Source organism: Delphinapterus leucas, chromosome 5 (assembly GCF_059928025.1).
Source record: "Delphinapterus leucas isolate spDelLeu-1000000601 "Yukka" chromosome 5, BTC_Dleu_Yukka2, whole genome shotgun sequence".
Classification (NCBI taxonomy): domain Eukaryota; kingdom Metazoa; phylum Chordata; class Mammalia; order Artiodactyla; family Monodontidae; genus Delphinapterus; species Delphinapterus leucas.
In genome coordinates, this window is record NC_143133.1 from 108,509,357 (window position 1) to 108,530,470 (window position 21,114).

Consider the following 21,114-nt stretch of genomic DNA (forward strand, 5'->3'; position numbering starts at 1 on the left):
GATACAAAAGAGCTACAGTTACAAGAACATCATACAAGGCTAACTTCCTTTCTTTTGCAAAGACAAAAATGACATTTTTCATTTATATACACAAACAGAAAGAAATAACAGCCTCGGTTCTGTATCTTTAACTATAGGTCAAAAGTAAATATGGAGGACAATTTTCTGTGCTTGAGCAAATGTCATTGATCAGTAGTGGCTACTTTTTGTGCCAGTACCATACTGTCTTGATTACTGTAGTATAGTCTGAAGTCCAGGAGCCTGATTCCTCCAGCTCCGTTTTTCTTTCTCAAGATTGCTTTGGCTATTTGGGGTCTTTTGTTAAAAAAATAAAAAATAAAAATAAAAAATCCAACAACAAAAAAAAAGAAAAAAGGTGTTTGTATGCTAAAAATTTCAAGGAAACTACACTTTGAACTTTGGAAGACTTTGAAAAAACTGACTACCTATAAAAAATGCAACAGATATATAAAGGAAAAAAAGCAGACACAAGATTGCCAAGGTTACAGACAGTCTGTTCATAGTAGAAAGTCTGTAGTTTTCTCACATGGTCATCATCACTGCAAGGACGGACCATCCATATCAGCGTTGCAGGGCTTGTCATGTTTTCCAGTATGATCCCTCGCTTCTGCGATTCTGTAGTCCATGGCCCTAACAATACACTACCCTGCCTCTCAGTTGAGTGCATTTGGAAAATAAAATTACTTTTCAGATGATGTTTGGTAAGTAGATTATCAGTGCCAAATAATTTTGAAGCAATCTTTAGTTTAAAATAGCTTCTGGAACAGGAAAGTTATTTTTACTAATGTGCCCTGTCATAGGAAAATATTTTGTTCCTTAGATACTATATCTCTCTTTTGAATAGTTGTGGATAAGCTTTGACAGATTCACTTTCTTTTGGGTTTCCTTTCTTCAGAAGATTAATTTATACATGTTATATTAATTCTGGCATATTCAACCTTCTTTGGAGAGCCCTATTGGAATGTTCAGTTGATATACCTATGAATTTTATGCGCTAATTACAATATATTTCCTATTTCAATATATTCATTATGAAAGTGAATTTAAGACTTTTTAGAAGTTTATTTTTCTTATTAACTCTAATAAGAAAGTTTTATATTTTATTTTTAGCCCAAAATCTATTCTAAGTAAAAGTGATAAACTTGACAATAAAGTTAAAAGAATTGGACCACAAATGGAAAACTTCCAAGTGTTCCGGGGAAGGAAAAAATTCGCAATTACCAAAAACATAGTTAGAATGGTCATCGTCATGCAGGCACTTGTCAGAGGCTGGCTCGAACGCAAAAGATTCCAAAGAATAATGATCAAGGTAAAGCATATATTGAATATTATAATGTGTTTAAAAAGTCTTTTATTCTTCCAGTTTTATTGAGATATATCTGATATACAGCACTGTACAAGTTTAACATATACAGCCTAATGATTTGACTTACATCACAAAATAATTACCACAGTAAGTTTAATGACCACGCATCATCTCATATAGATACAAAATTAAGAAATAGAAAACAAATTTCCTTGTGATGAGAACTCTCAGGATTTACTCTTCACATCTCCCATATATAACATACAGCTGAGTTCATTATATTTGTCCTGCTGTACATGACATCCCTAATACTCATTTATCCTATAACTGGAAGTTTGTACCTGTTGACTGCCTTCCTCCAATTTCCCCTTCGCCTCCCCCTCTCCTCTGGTAACCACAAATCTGGTCTCTTTTTCTGTGAGTTTGTTTGTTGTTTTTGAGGTGTAATTGACCTATGACACTATGCTAGTTCCTATTTCACAACATAGGAGTTGATACTTTTATACATTTCAAAATGATCACCACAACAAGTGTAGTTATCATTTGTCACCATACAAAGATATTATGTAATTGCTGAGTAAATTCCCCATACTGTACGTTTCATACCTGTGACTCATGTATTTTACAATAGGAAATTTATACCTCTTAATCTCTTTTAACTGTTTCTCTCCTCCCTCTGACCCCCTCTCCTCTGGCGAAAACCTGTTTGTATCTATGACTCTGTTTCTGTTTTGTTATGTTTGTTCATTTGTTTTCCTTTTTATATTCCACATATACGTGAAATCATGCAGTATTTGTCTTCCTCTGTCTGACTTATTTCACTTAGCATAATGCCCTCTAGGTCCATACACATATCCTCTAGGTTGTCACAACTGGCAAGATTTCATTCTTTTTTGGCTGAGTATAAGTATATAAATATACAAATTTTTAGCTATGTATAAATGTATAAATATATACATTTATATATATTTTCTAAATACATTTAAAATATAAATATATATATATAAATACATTTATGTATATACTTTATATATATACCACATTTTTTAAGCATTCTCCTGGATATTTATTTATTTATTTGTTTATATCTTTATTGGAGTATAATTACTTTACAATGTTGTGTTAGTTTCTGCTGTATATCAAAGTGAATCAGCTATATGTATACATGTATCCCCATATTCCCTCCCTCTTGAGCCTCCCTCCCACTCTCCCTATCCCACCCCTCTAGGTGGTCACAAAGCACCAAGCTGATCTCCCTGTGCTATGCAGCTGCTTCCCACTAGCTATCTGTTTTACATTTGGTAGTGTATATATGTCAATCCCACTCTCTCACTTCATCCCAGCTTCCCCTTCTCCCCTCCCCCGTGTCCTCAAGTCCATTCTCTACATCTGCGTCTTTATTCCTGTGCTAACCCTAGGTTCATCGGAACCATTTTTTTAGATTCCATATATATGTGTTAGCATACAGTATTTGTTTTTCTTTTTCTGACTTACTTCACTCTGTGTGACAGACTCTAGGTCCATCCACCTCACTACAAATAACTCAATTTCATTTCTTTTTATGGCTAATATTCCATTGAATATATGTGCCACATCTTTTTTATCCATTCATCTGTCGATGGACACTTAGGTTGTTTCTATGTCCTGGCTATTGTAAATAGTGCTGCAATGAACATTGTGATACATGTCTCTTTTTGAATTATGGTTTTCTCAGGGTATATGCCCAGTAGTGGGATTGCTGGGTCATATGGTAGTTCTATTTGTAGTTTTTTAAGGAACCTCCATACTGTTCTCCATAGTGGCTGTATCAATTTACATTCCCACCAACAGTGCAAGAGGGTTCCGTTTTCACCACACCCTCCCCAGCCTTTATTGTTTGTAGATTTTTGATGATGGCCATCTGACTGGTGTACCACATCTTCTTTATCCATTCATCCATCAATGGACCTTTAGATTCAATTAAGCAGACTTTTGAATAGTCACCTTGTCAATATACCTATGATTTTTCTAAATAAAGTTCTGTCTACATTCTTTGGTTTAAGAAAATTTTATTTATAATATACTCTTGTGACAGTTTCAGATTGTATCAAGCTGGAGACTGTGAACAAATGCCTAACTTATCCTTAACCCAACAGTTCTGGGATTACTTTTACTCTAAGGCTGGGACCACCTATTTGCATTGATTTTGTTTCTCCTATGCTATCTGCTTATTCTCTGTTTAAAGCAACTTTCCACTTCCCACACTCCTGAGTACTCTTTCAGTGCATAAACCTTCACCTTAAAAAGAAACTACACACACATCCACACACCCATCTGAGCAACTTTTATAAACAGCAATCCTGACATTCAGAATAAAGCATAAGGACCTATTTTGGCTGGGCAAATGCAGAAGAACCTGAGTGGATGGATTTTGGCAAAACTTTGAGAGAATCCAAAAATGTTTCACCTTGAGGACTAAAGTTGTGCTACTCATAAAGGAATTTGGAAAACCAACTAGAAATAGAAGAATAGATCAGGAGTGCCCACTTGAATTCCTGGATTATCTGGGAGGAGCCCCCCCAAATGGCCTCTCATTGGGCACCTTGAATGAATTTCTCTGAGAATACAGGCTTGCTGTTAGAAGGTAGTCCATTTGCCTATCAACGTGTGTATATTTGTACATGCATTAATATGTACATATAACATACATTTGTAGTTCTGATGATTCAATGTGATAATGCGTGTAAAACTCTGACAATAAGTAAGCATTCCATATAGTTGATCTTTCAGTAATTCTGTGAAATCTCTGCTTCACATTTTATATGTGAAGAAACTGATGCTCAGAGAAATTAAGTCATTTGACTAGAGTTGCTCTCCTGGTAAGTGACAGAGCTAGAATTCAAACCCTTTTCTGACCCCGAAGTCCGTGCTCATTCTACATATTATATCATCGACTTAAACTACTTTATAGCTGATTGCTCCCTAATCTAATCTAAGGCCCTATCCCAGACCTATCTCTCTAGCTCTAGATTTAGGCATTTAATTTCCCATTTGCAAGGTCCATAGTTAAACCAAACTCCACGGAGCCTTCAATGAACTTATTTTCTTACTCCACAAAGCTCTTCCTTTCCTGTACTACCTATTTTGGTGAACTGTCCCACCACCCATTGTCTAAGCTATACACCTGGAGTTTTCTTAGTCTCCTTCAACTTTCTCACCTCCATATTCAATTGGTCACCACTTCCTTAACATTTCTTGCTCTGCTCTTCCTCTCTCTTACCATAGCTCCTATCCATCACTCCTCACATGGAGAACTACAGTAGTCTCCTAATTGGCCTCCCTGCCTATAGACCTACTCCCATCTAATCTGTCATCTGCAGTTGAGGAAATTCCACTCTGATGACCTTATTCCATTTCTTTATAGTCTTTTGAAAGCCCCATGTTTCTTATCAGATGAAATATGAATTCTCTAACATAGTACACATGGCCTCCCTGGTCTGGCCATTTCCCACTGTCCAGCCTCATCACAGGACACTTCTTCACTAATAACCTGTGCTCTAGCAAAGCCCAAATCCTTTAATTCCCTGATTGTTTCCTATTATCTTATGTTTTTATACTGTTCTCTCAGACTGGAATGCTCTTCCTAATTTTCTGATAAACTCCAACTCATTCTTTAAGATCTTCCTTAAGTGTTCACACCTGGACACCTTCTTTGGTCCATCTAGCAGAGCTGAGGTCTCTGTTTTTGGTCGTTATTGTGCCCAGTCCTCTACATTTTGACCTTTTGTTTACACCTCTGTCATGGGCACTACAATTTCTGTGACCTGTTTGGGATTACATACTCTTTACTTTTATATTATATAGCACCACATACTGTTTTGATACATGCATTCTCTCTTATTTTAACTATATTCACTTATTATCTGCTGTTTTTCTTGTTTATTTTATTGTTTGTATATGTTTATACTGTTTTCTGTCTTGTTTGCTACCGTGTCCAAAGGCTTAGAATAATGCTTGGCATATGGTAGCTATTCCACAAATGTCTTAGAATGGATGAATTAATTCAACAAAATATAGTTGTAGAAGTTTATCAGGGCACTCTAATGATTCATATATATATATATATATATATATATATATATACATATATAAATAAATATATCATACACATGATATTATGTATATGATAATATACTTATATTATAATTTAACTTAATTTTAGCATTTCATGATGTTGGAGAGAACTGTAGCATCATCCATAACCTCTGGGACAAAATGAGTCTAGTAAACGTAGAGAGCAAGAGTGAGCCCAAGATGATAGTGAAAAGGAGAGCTCGGCAAGGAAAATGTTGAATTTCTATGTGGAGGTAGAATTGAGATAAAAAGAATGGGAAGCCTTTTTCAAGGGTCTGAGCAAATATAAACTAGATTGTTGACTTTGATTTGGTTGTGAAATTTGTTATGATCATTGATTTTCTTTTTTATTCCACCATTGGTGTGTATGTTGCATGGCTACTCTGTTGATACAGTTAATGTTGTTCTGCTTACTGTTGAAATGGTCATGTGGCAGGCCTGTAATGCATGCATAGTCCGGTTCCACGACTGAGCCTTGTGCAGTGTTGCTGTTGGGGGAATTCCTGATAGACTTTCTGGTCTAAAGGCTGCACAGCAAATCACTGGATAATTGTCAGCACTGTGGGAATCCCTCCACTGGGAAACTTCCATAGTCATATTGTTTGGCTGGCACTTCAGAGCTTGTGGCTGTAGACAGTATCTGCTAGAATGTTGCTCTAAAGTACCTCAGGAGACTGTATAGTTTCCACCATTTCCTGTGAAATGCTCTAGTTTGGGTTTATTTAGAAATAATGAAGCAGCATTGAATTGTATCAGTCATAAGGAGACCACAGAGATTGCTGCCTTTAACCATCAGCATTATTTATTTCCACCATTCAAAATATCCTTTTCCTTTTAAAATTTCTATGTTGTTTGTTTGCATGTGTTTTGGTATAAGTTAATATGATCCAGAAAAAAATCCTAAAGACACAAAAACAGTATTTTCCTCAGTGTAATGCCTCTAAGATTTTAACTTAAAGATTTTTCCCTGAATATTTATAATTTAAATTTAAAAATTTTAGTCTTAAGTTGATATGTTCAGTTGCTGTTTGTCAAAAATACTGAAATTCTAAAACATTTGAATGGCTGGTGGTTGCAATAAAAAAGTGTTCAAAATTGGCTTTGCATAAATATTTGTTGAATAAATAAAATTGGAGAAATCCTAGAAATCTGAGCTTTAATATCCATGCATAGGTCAGTGGTCTTTATTCTTTTGGGGGTTACAGAATCCTTTGAAAATTTGATAAAGTATGGATTTCCTCTCATTATCTAAAAAAAAACCCCAATAAGAAATAATAAGAAAATTCTGAAGCCCATTCATGGACCTGTGGCACTGGTGACCTCGTACGGAATAGTTTTATTACATAAATGTGTTAACTCTCAGGTACTGGGAGAACTGTATTAATGTATTCCAGAACACTTTTTAAAAAATGTGATCATAGTTACTATTTACTAGATCTGATATCTTGCCTGATGCATAGAGCAAATAGTCCAGATAGAAATGGAGGTAACTAAGTCTTAGGTATTATTAGAGAACTTAGAAAGACCACTGAACCCAAAGGACTGTGTCTAGTGTGGGGGTAGTGCCAACAAATTGAGATATGGAGGATGAAGTGTAGTTGTGTTTTGTCATGTAGATGGGGAGGTTGAGAGAGTTGTAGGCCCAGGGAATCTCAACGGCCTTAGGTGATACAGAACATTTAGGGGGCTGGTTGGGAGGACAGTGGCAGTAGAGGAAGATGAGGGTAGGAGCAGATTAACAATGTTCTTAAAAACCATGCTAAGGAGTTTATACATAGTGTATGGGAATGGATGACTGTAAAGCAGGTCAGTGACATGAAGAGATTTTTTATTTTAGAAAAATTACTGACTCTGGACAATGAATTGGGGAAAGAAGGTGGCAAAATTAGAGAAAGAACAGCTAGTATGCTTTTTCAGTAATCCAGTGCATGATGGTGGTGGCTTGGGGTAAAGTTGGAGAAATACACAGTAGGTAGGACATTGGGTTTGATTAGATTTGGAGATAAGGGAGCTGGAGGAGTCAGGAATGGATCCTAGGTTTTTGTCTTGGGCAACCTGATGGATGATTGTGAAATATAGAACTTTGGAGGAGTGAGTAGGAGAGGTGGGAGGAAAGGAAAGGAGACAGAGTTGAGTTTTCAACACTGAGTTTGAAGTGCCTGTGGAACATCCTTGAGATGTCTGGGAAGCAGTTGGGTATATGGGTCTAAGCTCAGAAGGAAGACTGGGCCATAGGGAAACATTTGAGTTTTGTCAGTAGTTCTTAAACTTTTTCCACCTTAACACACCTGAAGAAGAATATAAAACCATCCCACCCATAAAAGTGGCTCAATTTGGCAATGATTCTCATTTTATCTCTGAGAAAGCTCTTTCCCCAGGTGACTGCATGGCTCTCTTATTTCATTCATCTTTCTGTTCATTGTTACATTATCAAAAAACCTGCCCCATACTACCCTATAAAAAATAACACTTACTCTGGTCACTCCTTATTCCATTTAAAATACTATTGTTCTTCATACCACGGACTGCCACCTAATACATATATATTTGTTTATTGGATTATTGTTCCTTCCATCAGAATGTAACTCATTGTGAGACAGGAATTTTGTCTTTTCTGTTCACTAATGTACAAGGTCTAGAACTTCCCTGGCACATGTCTTTGAATAAATTATTTTCAACATGATGGAGAATGGGATGAGAGGATGTGAAATCTGGGAAATCTTTTCTACACATTTTGATTCAGCTCCCTGAACAAGGATGCCCTCTATACTCTTCCCTCATCCATAGATTTGAGAATCATTATTAGTGATACTGTCTAGAGACATTGGAATTGATGTCATTGTCCAGAGAGCATATGTAAAGTAAGGAGAGAGGCGTGAAAAGGCAAGAGTGAGAAATACCAATGCTCAAGGGGGAAGGCAGAGATGAGGATTCCACAAATGAATTCCATAGCTAGAGAGGTATGAAGAAAACCAGAATATGCTAGATCAAGGAAGTTCAGACACAGTATAATAAAGAGGATTAGATCAGTGATTTCCAATGCTGCTAGGAATGAAGGCCTAGGCAAAAATAGGTAGAACTAGTACTTCACAGTAGGAGAAACATAAATGGCTAGTAAACATGAAAGAAGCTACTCTTGCTAGTAATCAAAGAAATTAAGTCCCACTAAGTATCATACGGTAGTGGAATCCTCCCAACAGGCAGTCAATTCATTACTTTAAAAAAAGACATGACCATATCAAATAAAAAGCTGACTTATATTTGGAAAATATTTTTAAATCCTGATATACGATAAGCATGATACATTTACACTTTAAAACAACATGGGTTGGAAAATTATAATCAGTAATTTGCATTGTCTTTTATTTCAATATTGCTGTTGTAAATATCAATTTGTACACTTTTCTGATTAATTCTGTCTTGAGAAATGTTTAGAAATATGGTGAAAGATTCACATACTGAGATGACATAGCATCATAACTGAGGCATATTTCTGTACAGAAGGCTGGCAGAGAGGCATGCTATAATAAGAACCACACAGATGGACCATTGCCATTTTCTCTGACCCAACTTCTTAACCATGAAAACCTCCTAGGTAGCCTTCTGAATGCCTCAGATCTGAGAAGGGTTTCTTCACAAGACAGGTTGTGTCCACAAAAGAGGATTTATTAAATTCAGAGGAAAAACACTCACATTGGGTTTGGTGACTGACCAAATGCCCCTGCTCTCTTAGCAAATGTCATCATTCAACTAAGCAGCACTTCAAGCAGGGACCTTTTGCCTCATGTTCTAAGAATACAATTAAAACAATGCTTGATTCTTAATTATTAGCAAAAGAAACCTACTGGCAGACTTAGGCAGAAAGGTATTGACTAGAATATTGGGCAGAGGTCTGAAGAATTAAGCTCAGGAACATGAAGGAATGATGAAGGCTAGCCTAGATAGCTCCTTGGACTCCAGTCAAATCCTGCACAGAGTCTGTTGCAAATGCTGAATCCTGTTCTGCTTCCACCAATGCTACCCTTAGAAAATGGATATTGCTGCCACGGTTACTCTACCACACAAATAGATTTCTCACTGTTTCACTTTTAAAAGCATTATTAGTTTCGAGTGAAAACCTGAGTCTGGTGTAGATAATGGAGGAAGCTTTGTCACATGTCTGCATCCCAGCAACAGAGGAGGCTTGGATCATGAGCAACTGATTTGTGGCTTCAAATTGTAGGAAGTGAGTTATGCCTTCTGCTAAGATTCACATGATGGGGAGTGCTCCAAAAGTGTGACTTACTTCACTCTGTATGACAGACTCTAGGTCCATCCACCTCACTACAAAAATGTAAAATAGATAGCTAGTGGGAAGCAGCCACATAGCACAGGGAGATCAGCTTGGTGCTTTGTGACCACCTAGAGGGGTGGGATAGGGAGGGTGGGAGGGAGGGAGACGCAAGAGGGAAGAGATATGGGGATATATGTATATGTATAACTGATTCACCTTGTTATACAGCAGAAACTAACACACCATTTTAAAGCAATTATACTCTGATAAAGATGTTTAAAAAAAAATTAAAAACCATAAAAAAAAGTGTGACCAATCCATTATTTAAAACAAAACAAAACAACAAAAAACGACAAAAGCCTATTGAACAAAAGGCAGATTAAAAATACACACTGGAAAATGTTATTAAATGTTGAAAGACATTAGCAAACATTCAGAATCTGCCTGATTCTGATGGAATTCAGATGGAAGGAGAAAAGGAAAGTAGTGAAATTATGCTAATTTATTTTTTTATTTAGGTAAATCAAGGAATATTATTTCATTGATAGTTTTGATAAATTAAAAAATACAGGCTTAAACATAGTGTTTTAAAAAGGTGAATAAAAATAAAATAATAAAAACAACCTTCCAAGAATCACACAAAACAGAAAATAAATAAGAGCAAGAACAATCATAAGTGTAATAGTAACTATACTAGGAAAGAAACCAAAACAAAAATTTACAGAATGGGTGAAAAATATGAAATTCAAGTAAATTAAGAGGAATACTTATATAATTAAAAGTGTGGGCTCTGAAGTGTCCCTATTTTGAATTCAGAACCAATTCTGCAATTTACTAACTATAGGACCGTGGGAAAGTTATTTAAAGATGTTATGCTTTAGTGTTTTTACTTGTATAATGGTATGCAAAGCACATCAAAGGAAAGTGGACTCAGAAGAAATTTTATGAACTTCAGTACATTTGTAAAAATTAGTGAAAATAGGTTAATTAAGTCTTTAATTCAAGAAGCCAAGAAGGAGAAAATAAACCTTAAAAAAAGGAATTAATAAAGATAAGTAGAGAAATTAATGAGCTAGAAAATGTAAAAATATTTGAATTGGTAAATAAAATGGAACTGGCTGTTTACAAAACCAAAAAAAAACACACCTGAAATAGATGAATTTTTATACTTTAATTTAAAAAATTTTATTATAGTAGAATGTATAAAATGAACATACAGAAAAATATAGTCACAGATTAAAGGTAAACTGACCGAACAACATTTGCACATATGCTGAAAAGGGTTACTTTCTTTAATATTGAGGTTTTTTTAAGAAATCAACAAGTAAAATCTGAAAATATCCAGTGAAAAATAGGTACAATGCATAAATATATAATTTTCAAAAGAAAGAAAATACAAGGATTTGAGCACCCAGAGTGGATAGCTTAGGTAAGAATCATCCATTACAGAGTAATGCCTTAATAAAACTTTTATTTTTTTTCTGGCTAAGTGGGCTACATATTATAAAAATCTGTACACCAGCCTAGGAAGCTTCTATCATCCATCACCAAAACCTCTTTTTTATGGGAAGTATGAGTATGTGATAACAGAGCAACTCAAAATGACGTTCTCTGAACTTTAGGGAGACTAACCCACTCTATAATGCATGTATTTAACCAAACTTATTTAAAAACATAAATAAAATGCATCATAATCTGAGAAACTGGGTGAGACAGATGAAATCAATAGGGCAAAATCAGATTAAATATAAATAGCAGAAATATATAAAGAGTTCAACTGTCTGTATTGCTCTTTTATAGGCTTTGTATCATGGACCAGATTTGAGAACAGTTATAAACATGTATTGCAGACTAATCCATCGTGTTAAATATCGACTTGGTCTTTGGAGGACGAGACAAATTATAAACCTTACAGAGCTAGAGGAATGGATGGACAGAAAAAAATGTAGGTGATGCTATCATTTCTGATTTGATTTTAGATTTGGAATTATTTTAACCATTAATAATTTACATATAATTTACATATAATTACCCATAGACAACACAAGTAGGCAATATTTTTATTGCTTCAAGCTATTTACTTTTTAAGGTGATGTATTGTATATGTGGATTAATTTATTAGGATCTCATTCTGGCTAAACAAAAAGGAAATTTAAAGGAAAGATAGCTAAAGAATGAGATTTCAGAAAGCACACGAACCAGAGCTGCTCCAGAGATCTAAGGAGCAAAAAATAAGAGGCAATCTCTGTTTGCCTCTGGGGGATAGAAAAGCTGCTATCACTTTATGACTTTTTATTCTTGAGCTTTAAATTCAAATTCTAGATTGGTTTAGCTTGAGTTATGTGTCCAACACTTTGCCTTGGTAGGGCAAAGAAATCTGCTTGGGAGTTGCATAGAAACTATATTCATTGAGGGGAGGGAGTAGCTCCCCAAAGGAAAACTACATATTTATAACAGAAGAACAGTTAAAGTACACTGAGCAGACGAAACAACAGGTATCCATTACATGTTGCTTATTAGTGTTGAAATTCTATGTGAATAACAGGTTTTCCAATTTCTATCTTAACTTTCAGAGATCCTGATTTTTATTATATTTAATGAATTTATTATTGCTTGATTAGGATGGATATTACAGTCTGTTTCTTGATTAAAAAATAAATAAATGAGGACTTCTGGTTTCTGCTTCTGTATGTAAGGAGCTTGGAAGTCAACACTCTATCTTAACAACAAGTAAAAAAGCTGAACAGACTAAAAAATCAACAAGTCTTCTTGGATTCGTAAAAGAGGGGAGACACAGGGCAAACTGCTGCCCCTAAGATTGGAGAGACAGGCATACAAAGTCACAGCTTACCAGAGCAGAGACTCATGAGCAGAATCCGATGTGGGAACCAGCGCTGGGGTAAGAAAAATGAACTGTAATTGACAAATGGCAGGAGCACAATTCTGAGAGTTAAAAATTCCAGAGGATCCAGTCATAAAGGGGCCTCCACAATACTGCAATATTTACCTCCAGGAGCTCAATCAGATTCCCACAGTAAATATGAGAAAATGAACCATTTTGAAATATGCCAGAGCACTCCATTCTTCTTAACAAGGCCTGCCTTCAGAGGAAACTAATTAACCAGAGCCTAACCTGCTGGGTATTATCAGAGCCTAATTAAACCTGTGGAAGGGAAATACCCAACTCCAGTCCACTCTGACCATCCTGTCCCACCTAAGGAGGAAGAAAAAAACTGGGAAACATTCATAAAGTTCACAGTCCAGAGACATAGGCTCCATAAGAGACTGAGACCTAATCATTAGAACACTCCCTCTCCCCCAGCACCTTATCACCACGTTACTAAAGACCTTTTTACAGCAGTTTCTTTTACCCAATATGTCATGACTAGCTACATGTATACTACAAGGCATACAAAAACGCAAAAAACACAATTTGTAAAGACAAAGCAAACATCAGAACCAGACGTAGCAGGGATGTTGGAATTATCAGACTGAGAATTTAAAACAACTATGATTAAATATGCTAATTATGCATAAAATAGACAGCATGCAAGAACAGATGGGCAAGGTAGGCAGAGAGATGGAAATCCCAAGAAAGAACCCTAAAGAAATGATAAAAAAAAAAAATACTGTAACAGAAATGAAGAATGCCTCTGATGGGCTTCTTGGAAAGGTGGCTGAGGAAAGATTCTCTGAGCTAGAAATTATATCAATAGAATCCTTGAACACTGAAAAGCAAAGAGAACAAAAACTGAAATAAAAAACAGAACAAAGTATCTAGGGACTGTAGGGCAACTACAAAAGGAGTAACATATGGGAATACCAGAGGGAGAAGAAAGAAACAGAAGAAATATTTATAACAATAACTGAGAATTTCCCCAAATTAATGTCAGACACCAAACCACAGATCCATGAAGCCCAGAGAACACCAAGCAGAATAAATTCCAAAAAACTACACCTAGGCATATCATCTTCAAACTATAGAAAATTAAAGATAAAGAAAAGAATTCTGAAAGAAGCCAGATGGGGAAGACACCTGGCCTCTGGAGAAAAAAAAAAAAAAAGAATTACATTTGACTTATCCAAAACCATGCAAGTAAGAAGAGTGGCATGAAATAGTTAAAGTGTTGAGAGAAATAAAACACCAACCCAGAATTCTGTACCCTTAAAAATTATACTTAAAAAAAATGAAGGACTTTCTCAGACAAACAAAAATTGAGGGAATTTGTTGCCAGTATATCTGCCTTGCAAAAAGTGTTAAAAGAAATTTCTTAGAGAGAGGGGAAATAATACAGGTCAGAAACTCAGACTACAAAAAGTAAAGAAGAACACTGAAGAAGAAATAAGAAGGTAAAATAAAACATTTATTTTTCTTATTCCTAAGTGATCTTACAGATAACATGTTCAAAATAATACTAACAATATACTCAATTACAATATACATATATAGCTTAGGTATAATTATATATGCTGATATATGTACATGTATGTATAAGTGAAGTGAATGACAACAATTATACAAAGGATGGGAGGGAGGAATTAGGATTATTTTGTAATTGTAAGGTATTCGCACTACCCATGAAGTAGGATAGTGTTACTTGAAAGTGGATTTAGATTAGCTATAAATGTATATTGTGAACTCCAGGGCAACCATTAAAGTAAAAAAAAAAAAAAGGATAATAGATATGCTTTGAAATGAGAGAAAATAGAAACATAAAATCCTCAATTAAAACTACAAAAGGCAGAGAAAAGTAGAAGAGAAAAATAAGAACAAGGGCAACAAATAGAAAACCTATCGGATATAGTAGATATGAATCCAACTGTGTCAGTAATCACTTTGAACATTAAATGATCTAAATCCACCAATTAAAAGACAGACATTGTCAGAGTAGGTCAAAAACCACAACCCAATGGTATGCTGTCTACAAGAAACCCACTTTAAATATAAAGACATATATAGGTTAAAAGTAAATGGATGGAGAAAAATGTACCATGCTAACAATAATCAAGATAAAGCAGGAGCAGCTATATTAATTTCAGACAGAGCAGGTTGCAAATTAAGGAAAGTTATCAGAGGTGAAGAAGAGCATTACATAATGGTAAAGGGGTCAATTCTCCAAGAAGACATTAACAATTGTAATTGTGTATCTGCCTAACAACATAGCATCAAACTATGTGAGGCAAAAACTGATAGAACTACAAGGAGAAATAGATGAATCCACTAACATAGTTGGGCAAAATCCAACACCCATTCATAATAAAACCTCTCAGTAAACAGGAAATAGAGAGGAACTTTCTCAACTTGATAAAGACTAGCTACAAAAAACTACAGCTAACATCATACCTAACGTGAGTAACTCAGAGTTTTCCTACTAAGATCAGGTACATGGCAAGGATATCCTCTCTCACCACTCTCTGTCACCACTTCTTTTCAACTTCATGCTGGAAGTTCTTGCTGATGCAATAAAGCAATAAAAGGAAATAAAGGCATACAGATTGGGAAGAAAGAAAACTATCTTTGTTTGCATATCATATGATCATTTGTGTAGCAAATCTGAAAGAACTGACAAAAAACCCTCTGGAACTAGCAAGCCATTTATATCAAGGTTGCACGATACAAGATTAATATACAAAAGTTAGTTGCTTCCTGGATACCAACAATGAACAAATAGACTTTGAAATTAAAAACACACTACCATTTACATTAGTACCCTCCAAAAATGAAATACTTAGGTTTAAAGATAACAAAATATGTATAAGATCTTTATGAGGAAAACTACAAGACTCCAATGAACAAAATCAAAGAACTAAATAAATGGATAGATATTCCATGTTAATGGATAGGTAGTCTCAATATTGTAAAGATGTCAGTTCTTCCTAACTTGATCTATAGATTTAATGCAATCACATTCAAAATCTCAGCAAGTTATTTTGTGGACACCACCAAAATGATTCTAAAGTTTATATGGAGAGGCAAAAGACCAGAATAGCTAACACAATATTGAAGAAGAACAAAATTGGAAGACTGATGCTATCTGACTTCAAGATTTATGATAAGGCTACAAGTTCAAGTGTGATATTGGTGAAAGAACAGACAAATAGATCAGTGGAACAGAATAGAGAGCCCAGAAACAGACCCCTATAAATATAGTCAACTGGTCTTTGACAAAAGAACAAAGGCAATATAATAAGGCAAAGATAGTCTTTTCAACAAATGGTGCTGGACTAACTGGGCATCCATGTGTAAAAAAATAAATCTAAACACAGACTTTACACACTTCACAAAATTAACTCAAAATGGATCATAGACCTAAGTGTAAAATGCAAAACTGTGAAACTCCTAGGAGGTAACATAGGAGAAAACCTAGATGATCTTGGGTATGGTGACATTTTAGATACAACACCAAAGACATGACTCATTAAAAAATTAATTGATAAACTAGACTACATTAAAATGAAGAACTTTTGCTCTGTGAAAGACAGTATCAAGAGAATGGGAAGATGAGCCACATACTGAAAGAAAATATTTGCAAAAGACATATCTAATAAAGGACTGTTATCCCAAATATATAAGGAACTCTTAAAAGTCAACAATAAGAAAGCAAACAACTTGATTAAAATATGGGCCAAAGATCTCAGCAGAGACCTCAGCACAGATAACAAATAAGCATAGATATTCCATGTTAATGGATAGGTAGTCTCCACATCATTTGTCATCAGGGAAGTGCAAATTAAAACAACAAAGAGATGCCACTACACACCTATTAAAATGGCCAAAATCCAGAACACTGACAGCACCAAACGCTGGCAAGGATGTGAAGCAGCAGGCACTGTTATTCATTGTTGGTGGGAAAGCAAAATGATACAGCCATTTTGAAAGACAGTTTGGTGTTTTTTTACAAAATTAAATGTACTCTTGCCATACAATCCAGCAATCATTCTCCTTGTTGTTTAGCCACAGGGGATTTATGTTCACACAAACCCTACACATGGATATCTATAGCAGCATTTTCATAATTGCCAAAGCTTGGAAGCAACCTTCCAAGCTTTTCCCTCCATTAGTAGGTGAATGGATAAATAAACTGGTGCACCCAGACAGTGAATATCATTTCGTTATAAGAAGAAATGAGCTGTTAAGCCATGAAAAGAAATGGAGGAATCTTAAGTGCATATTACTAAGTGAAAGAAGCCAATCTGAAAAGGCCACATTCTGTATGATTCCAACTATCTGACATTTTGGAAAAGGTGAAACTGTGGAGAAAATAAAAAGATCGATGGTTGCCTTGGGTGGGATGGGCTGGGGGAAGAATGAATCAGCAAGCACAGAGGAGTTTTAGGACCATGAAACTACTTTGTACAGTGATGGATACATGTTATTATACATTTGTCCAAACCCAAAGAATGTACAACACCAAGGTAAACTATTGGCTTTAGTGATTATGATGTGTCAGTGTAGGTTTATTCTTGATAACAAACGCACCACTCTGGAGTTGGTGCATTGATTAATAATTGATAATGGGGGGAGGAGTTATGTTTGAGTGGGGGGGTAAAGGATTTATGAGAAATTTCTGTATCTCCTTCTCGAGTTTGTTTTAAACTTAAAACTGCTTTTGCATGTGCAGACTCAGTTCCTGGAGAAAGAAGGCAACAGCCAAGAAGCAGAAACATGATGGGTGGGTGAAGATTGGCCCCTGCAATCTGGGGGACACGCTGGGGGTCGGGAAGTTCAGCAAAGTGAAGGCCCATAGAAACTTAGAATCCTGAAATTGGAACATTGGAGAGGAGACTGTGAGTTGACTTCTGATAGGCTATGAAGGATGAGACACAACTTCAAAAAGCAGAAAACTCTAGGAGCTGGAACATAATAGCCTGGGAGCAAGAAGTAACTCCCATGGATGTCACTGTGTGAGGGCACAGGGAGTAACTGATGCTCATACAAGGTGAACGTTTGCTTGGTTCCCTGTCATCATTGTGTTCCATTTAAGAATTCTTGGATGGGACTTCCCTGGTGGCACAGTGGTTAAGAATTCACCTGTAGGGCTTCCCTGGTGGTGCAGTGGTTGAGAGACCTCCTGCCGATGCAGGGGACACGGGTTCAGGCCCTGGTCCAGGAGGATCCCACATGCTGCGGAGCTGCTGGGCCCGTGAGCCATGGCCACTGAGCCTGCGCGTCCGGAGCCTGTGCTCCGCAACGGGAGAGGCCACAAGAGTGAGAGGCCCACGTACCGCAAAAAAAAAAAAAAAAAAAGAATTCACCTGCCGAGCAACTAAGCCCGTGCTCCACAACTACTGAGCCTGTGCTCTAGAGCTCACGAGCCACAACTACTGAGGCCGCATGCTGCAACTACTGAAGCCCACGTGCCTAGAGCCCATGCTCCACAACATGTGCACCGCAATGAGAAGCTCAGCCACTGCAATGAAGAGTAGCCCCCGCTTGCCGCAGCTAGAGAAAGACTGTGCGCAGCAGTGAAGACCCAACGCAGCCAAAAATAAATAAATAAATAAATTTATTTTAAAAAACCAACAATGGCTTTTGTAACTTTTCTTTAAAAATGAAATAAAACTACAACAAAATGATCCGAATAAATTATATTTAACTGGAATCAGCAACTTATTGCCTTATAAAGTAAAAGTGCTACATTTTTGGTAGTTTCAGCTAGTCATAAAATGTTTATTTTATAGTGGACTGTAAGTTCCATGAAGACAAGAACTGTGTCTGTTATGTTCATTAATACATACCCACTGTTAACAAATGCTTGGTTTATCAGAAGGGCTCAAAAATATTTTTTGAAAGGATAGTTTTCATTAAGCTTATTAATTATGCTAAAATTATGTACCAAAGGTATTTATCAATAACCAGAATTCTTTGAGTTAGAATGCCTCCTTTTTGGTGGCTAGAGGTTGAGGAAGGAATAATCCAGAGAGAGAAAGAGATTCTATGTAAGTCATAGAATCAGTCATAGAATCATAGAACTCAGATCAGTTTCCCCAGTCCAACAGCCTGGTTTCTAGAGAAAAAAGCAGGAAGGAGCAAAGTATTTGAGAGATGAAAAGGCAGGAAGAAGAAGGCAGAAAGAGAAAACAAGTAAGAGAGGCAGAGAAAGAGAAAACTCTTCTTTCATTAGGAAACTGCTGGGGCTTCTTTTACTTAATCCTTTAAAAAGTGAGAGGGAGTGCAACTAACTTATTTGGGGAAATACTGTTAGCAGAATGGAGAAATGAGTCAGGGAAGAGATGGAAGGAAGGAAAAGGTGCATCATCCATCCATCTAACCAAAGGTGCCCACATGGTTACCATGTGGGCAACCAGAGCTTAATCCCTCTAGGGAACAGTGTAGCCATCTTGCCTCAAGTGCTGTGTCTTTACCCACCAACTCCCCCAGTCAGAGATGAAGAGCTGCTCCAATGGGAGCCTTGATCGCCTGGCACTTCTGGCTTGCTGCACAGGTAGGCAGAGTGGAGTCCTGCAGCCAGAGGGACCCCTTAGGCAATGAAATGCAGGTGCTGGAAATTTAAATCAGATTAGCATGCACAGACATGTAAGGGACAAGGCAATATGAATGGAGACACCAACAGCAACTGCTCTAGTTTGCTTGTTAGAATAGAGAGAAAAAATCATAGAGATATTAAATAGACATTTATGTTTATTTTCTGCTGTGTTTCAGAATCTGGAATAGCTACTCGTATTCAGGCAATCACTAAATGTTTCTTGAACTTGTTGATGTCTTATGACTGTCCATCTCAACTGAATGAGTGGATGAGTGAATGGATAGAAAATTGAAGTCTATATGGTTGATTGTCAGGATGATACATTAACTTCTGTTAGAAACCACTCTGGTGCCCTTTGTCATTGGGAGCCCGTATTTCAGAGCTAAACCTGTGCTGAGGACAGACCCTGTCAACTTGTAAGTGCTGATTAACAATCAGCTTTATGGGGCTAATCCATATACTTTAGAATCGAGACTCAATTTCACCTTTTTGAAACAAAAATAAAATGGAGAACTACACTTACAAAACGCGTGCATCAGTTCTCTTGGTCATTATCTAAACCCTGTCTAATGCCAAGTATGGGAAATAGGTGAGGGTTGTCCCGACTGAATGATTTTCTGGGGAAGCCTTGAGCCAGGAGTGACAAAAGACATTAAAGTAGGAAGTAGGAATGCATGAAGTTACCAAAAAGTAGATATTTTAAGGGCAAAATCAGCAGTAGAATAAGCAGTCCAATGTGGAATCGCCAATTCAAGTAAACAGTTAGAATGTGGGTAGAAGTCAAAAAGAGATGAAAAAATTAGGGAAACTAATCAAAACTAATAAAAAATGAATGCTGAAATGGGTCAACAGAAATCAGGCCCCCAGAAGCCCTGAGCTATGTCTTACGATGTGGTTTGAACGTTGATATATGTAGAGTCTATGGACAACTGTCATGTAAACCAGGCCAGAGGATGCCAGTGTTCTCTTTGGGGAAGCAAGACCAAATTTCCCTCCTTTGGAGTTGGGGAGGGAGAAGCATGCCCACTTCCTCTGCCTGCCCCAGGAGGCTGACATGGTCCTACTCCCCTCATGGAGGCTTATCACCAGACATCAAAATAAAACTGGAGTGAAAGTGTCTTCAAATCCAGATCCCACTTTCAGGTGGGGTGTATACTTGATATGTTATTTACAAAGAAAATATTTTATTTTATCTTTTTTTCCTTGTAGTCTATGAAACAATGTTTGCTAGAAGAGAAGATTGGCAAGGATTAGAAAGAAGTGAGCTCCTTAAGTACTTCAATGACTGTGGTCATTTCCCAACGCACCAGCAAATTGATGAGGTTTGGGACCTGGTCCATAGAGGTATTTTCTCATTTCTTTTTTTGCTTTCTCCTTTCTTTCTTTCCTCCCTGTTTTCCTCCTTTGTTCTTTCCTTCCTTCTCTTACTTTCATTAAACTTGTCTTATAAGTCCCTTTTTTTCAAATTTTCAAAACCTGATTTTAATATATATGAAAGAAGAGATTAAAAGAACAGGTTAAAAGAAGTTAATACGGTAAAATTATTTTTAGAGAGGTAGAAGAGATTCTTTAGCTTTTTAAGCTTTTAATGTATTTTTGATACAATATAAGTTATGTCAGGATATATTTTAAACCACCATGTATTTTAAATACTGATGCTAAAATGATTTCTGCTGAATAGATTTGGTACCAAAGAATATAGTCAAGTTTAAATGTTTAAGCATTATCAGTTATTTCAATACAATAGATTTTCACAGTTAGAAAATCATTTCTTTTCTGAACAGTCAATAAGTGAAATGATAATATTGTTTTTGTATGGGAATATTTAGTAAGTTAACTGGAGCAACATTTCTCCATTCTCTAAAGATTAGTAATGGAGTGGAAATTGTCACCAAGGTATGGGAAATCTCAAT

General features: G+C 36.3%; 1 protein-coding gene across 1 annotated transcript in view; it reads left to right on the forward strand.

Annotated features, from left to right (window-relative positions):
* The window catches only part of IQCM (IQ motif containing M), a 270,054-nt gene that overhangs the window by 132,991 nt on the left and 115,949 nt on the right, over positions 1 to 21,114 (forward strand). The window contains exons 8-10 of the mRNA XM_089911275.1: positions 1,132 to 1,330; positions 11,514 to 11,658; positions 20,411 to 20,545. Coding sequence (XP_089767401.1) covers positions 1,132 to 1,330; positions 11,514 to 11,658; positions 20,411 to 20,545 — 479 coding nt within the window. The remainder of the gene's footprint in view (positions 1 to 1,131; positions 1,331 to 11,513; positions 11,659 to 20,410; positions 20,546 to 21,114) is intronic.